General features: G+C 31.4%; 1 protein-coding gene across 1 annotated transcript; it reads right to left on the reverse strand.

Moving 5' to 3' along the window:
* Positions 1-1,170: 1,170 nt before the first annotated feature.
* Positions 1,171-3,945, reverse strand: LOC112731268 (2-alkenal reductase (NADP(+)-dependent)). The gene is made up of 5 exons (XM_025780846.2): positions 3,570-3,945; positions 2,700-2,877; positions 2,283-2,449; positions 1,868-1,950; positions 1,171-1,778 (listed from the first exon to the last, which is right to left on the reverse strand). The coding sequence occupies exons 1-5, from the start codon at positions 3,792-3,794 to the stop codon at positions 1,400-1,402; spliced, it is 1,032 nt and encodes a 343-aa protein (XP_025636631.1). The 5' UTR covers positions 3,795-3,945; the 3' UTR covers positions 1,171-1,399.
* Positions 3,946-4,495: the final 550 nt, after the last annotated feature.

Consider the following 4,495-nt stretch of genomic DNA (forward strand, 5'->3'; position numbering starts at 1 on the left):
ACAATAATTCTATCGATTCAACTAATAATTTATCGGTTGAACTAATAAATCAACAAACTAAAATCTAACCAGTTCGATCACCAGTTCGATTCTGACAACTATGATTTATGGAACTAACATCCCATTATCCTATTATGTTAGAAATATTCGAGGAAGCCAACTACAATATAAGCCAACATTTTTTTATTTCTAGTTTTGAAATTCTTAAAATTAGAATAGTGGGATGTTTTTTATTTTGGTAAAGTATGTTTTTTGTTCTTAACGTTTGCGATTTTTTTCAAAAATATTCCTAGCATTTAGTTACATTCAATTTTGTCCCTAACTTTTTTATTTGAGTCAAAATTATCACTGGACGTTGATTTTATGTAAAACATTAGGGACAAAATTGAAAACTTCTAAGGGTAGTTTTAACACAAATCGAAAACATTAGGAATAAAATTGAATTAATCAAAAATGTTAGGGATAAAATTGAATTAACTTAAATGTTAGAAGTATTTTTGAAAAAAAGTCGCAAACTTTTGGAACAAAAAATATATTTTACCATTTCTTTATAATGAACCTATTTTTTAATTAGTTAGTTTTACTTGACTACACTCCTAATTAATTCTCTCGAAAAACTTGTACTGTTAATTTTTACAATACCATTTAGACATTTACAAATACAATTTTCAATAAATTTATTCTTCTGTGGTTAAGAATGATTTTTAGTAGAAAAATATTCCTGAATTTTTGTAACAGTTTTGTTCTCAACAATATATACATATTCTTTGACCTTACTTCATATTCAGAAATTGAAAATATTTAATAATCAAAATAAATTAATTAAAATTTATCTTATTTAACATTTATTAATTATTATAATAATAAATATTAAATAAAGTAACTTTCTAGTGTTTTTTTTATTTCGCTAATATTACCGGAGAGACATTAATGTAGTCCTTAAAACATTGAATATGTATTATTAAAGACTAAAGTATCTGTTTTTTCCCTTTATCTTCCCACCACTCATACAACATTATGTGATTGCTGCACTATTTTTTTTTATCAAATAATGTTTATGCATTGTAGCATTTGTTTCCACTCAAGCTCACTGTTTTAGATATGAAAAATTCTTGGAAATCAGTCACTTTTAATATTTTTTGTCATTATTTGACCAACACAAATATTAAATTAATTTTAACAAGTATATTTTATTAATTTATGTGTGCAAAACAATGATAAATATAAATACAAATTATATACTTATTGTGTACAAAATATCTGTAAATATAAGTACAAATTCTTACTAGCTAAATACTAATAAAAAATGATAACATTTGCTGGCTATGTAGCATTGCTCTTCGTAAAGCTAGCATAAAAGAAAGAAAGAAAACCAAGCATGTTACTGATATTGCTGCTATCATTCACGGGCAAGAACAAGAACTTGTTTGCCAACATTGCGACCATTAAAGAGGCCAACCAAAGCAGCAGGGCCGTTTTCAAGTCCCTCAGCTATGTCTTCCACATATACAATCTTCTCTTCTTTGATTTTCGGCACCACATACTCCACCAACTTGTGATACATCGGATAGTAATCGGTGACAGCAAGACCTTGCATACGAATCCGCTTCATTATGAGATTTCCCAGATTTGTTACCCCTTCAGGTTGAGCACGATTGTACTGCGAGATCATTCCACATACTACTATTCGGCCATGGACTCTCATATTTAGCAGCACAGCATCAAGTGTCTTCCCTCCAACATTCTCAAAGTAAATGTCAATGCCTTCAGGGAAGTATCTGTTTTATAAAATGGTGAGAGTCAATATTATTCACTAGTGTGCAGTTGTTCAAAGGAAACTTGCAGTTCAAGTTTTTATGTCACAAACCTTTTCAATGCAGCATCGAGGTCAGGCTCTTCCTTGTAGTTAAAAGCATCATCGAATCCGAATTTATTCTTCAACAAATCCACCTGGTTGTAGAAAGATTAGCATTCAAGTGGAAGAATGTGAGCAACTCTAAAATGAAATAGCTTTCAGGTCTTGCCAATCATATGCTTTACAACATGTGGGTGAGGGGAGTTGATACAAGATAGGATTATTTGCAAACAATTTGATGAATGAGCAATGCTAGGGGGCAGTAATTTTTGTGATTGTTAGCCATCAACTAGCCATCAATGATAATTTGATGGTGTGAGATTAGTGTGAGATTTTATCTAATGGCTCACATTTCTCTGTTGGTTACATGCTGGCCAAAATTCAATAAAATTGCAGGCCCCCTAGACTTTTCCCTGATGAATAATACCTTGTCTTTACTTCCAGCACTTCCAACGACATAGCAACCGGTCAATTTCGCAAACTGGCCAACAAGTTGACCAACTGCACCAGAGGCAGCAGAAACAAAAACTTTCTCTCCTTTTTTAGGAAGCCCAACTTCAAAGAAACCGGCATAAGCAGTCATTCCTGGCATACCTGCAATCATAATGATAACAGGTTAAGCAACCCAAAAGGCAAAACAATCTCTGAAAAGCAGTAAGCGATTGGTTCCAAATGAGTATAAAAGGTTATTTGATTTTCATTTCCTCCATATCATAGCTGGTCAGCCAAATACTCTATAACGAATAATGATCAATTCCAGCATTGCAAGTATTGCATATTATATTAACATCAAGTGTTTCAGTCACCAAGAATCAATAAGAACTAGCTGTGGAAAGTTACACACCAAGAATTCCAGTATAGTATGAAAGTGGAACATCGGTGTGCTCGATTTTGAAAAGAATTCGAGATGAGGGAACCAAGCTGTACTCTTCCCATTTAGTAAACCCCCACACCAAATCACCCTTCTTGTAATCAGGGTGTCCGGATTCCAGGACTTTAGCCACCCCATATCCAAATAATGGCTGCAATAATGCAACAACCAACAGTTAGTAGCTACATAAATTTATGATTGAAATAGAATCATCAACAGCAGAACAATGCTAAATGAATTGCTTCTTAGATCAAACGGCAAAACCAATTGTTTGAATTTTGCAAAGTACCAACACAATTAAACCATGAAATTTTTCTTTTCACAAATTGTGGTTGATTCACTCTTCTCGTAAAGTGGAAATTCAGGTGCAGTTAATTCCACGTTACGAGTCGTTAGATGACAATTTAGTTAAATTTATCAAACTATTTAACGGTTCTCAACTATCAACTTTACCTAAGTTTCTATCCTATTTTAATTGGATGAAAGTTGAAACAATGTTGTAAGTAAATTATTACTATGATAAGTGATAATAACACGGCCACTGATGTTGGTTATTGATAACACAACATGAAGTAGTCTCAATTTTCTTCAGATATCATTCTCTTAACTTCAAAATTGGTGACAAAATCTAGAAACTACCAAACATACAGCACTTCAATTCATATTCTCAAATCTCAACAAGATTTCGCAGCTACTACTAATTTAAACACTAATCTAGAAATAGGTCACAATTATCAACTTTATAATCAAATTGTTCCTCAATTACAATGATACGTAGCATGAACAGCAAGGAAAAATTAACAGAATTGTCCAAGTGAAAAAAGAGGGAAAAAGAAAACTTACAGAGCCAGGAGCATATGGAAGGAACTTCTCAAGGATTCCTATGTCGCTCATAAGGTTTCGCATGAAAGGATCACAAGACAAATAGAGATTCTTGAGAAGGATCTCATTGGAACCTTCTGGAAGCTTGAGAGTGATGGTGTTTTCAACTAAGTCCAAGTCTGATTCCTTAAGGAAACCGGTGACATAATCCTTCAAAACCACTTGCTTGTTCTTCACTTCCGCCATTGATGGTGTCTTCTCTCTCACTGTTTCACTCTTCCAATTATATTTATAACTTGCAAGGTTTGCGTCATTGCTTACGATCTTAAGACAATATAATACCAATTCACGTCACTATGATCATACTTTCAGTGTGAATGTTCTACCCTCTCAATTTATTTTCAAATTTTAATGCGCTGACTTCTAACTTCAGTGCCGAGGTTGTTATTTTTTTTGTTTAACTGAAGATAGGAGACTCGAATTCGCAACTTCTTAATTGAGTATGGAGAGATTATGTTATTTGAGTTATAAGTTATAACTCATTGACTCTGAGATTGCTACTTCGCTAATAAATTAAGGATTTATTTATGTTGACGATAAAATTACAAAATAAAAAAGTTTTTAATATATTTATTTTAAATTTATTAAATAAAAATATTTTAAAAATTTTTATTCATAATAAATTTATTATATATTCTTCAGATAGATGTTAACTAAATTTATAAATTAAATTTAATTAATTAGTAAAATAAATATATAAATAGGCAAATATAGACATAGTCTCCTATGTTATGGTTAGCAAAGAGTTAAGGCAATTGTCAATGAATAATAGCATAAATGGCATAATATTTTCATACTCAATTAAAAAGTTGCGAATTCGAATCTCTTATCTTTATTAAAAAAAAAAAAAAGAAGAAAAAGAAGAGTTAAGGCAATCATTATTTAGA

This window comes from Arachis hypogaea, chromosome 2, assembly GCF_003086295.3.
Source record: "Arachis hypogaea cultivar Tifrunner chromosome 2, arahy.Tifrunner.gnm2.J5K5, whole genome shotgun sequence".
NCBI lineage: Eukaryota > Viridiplantae > Streptophyta > Magnoliopsida > Fabales > Fabaceae > Arachis > Arachis hypogaea.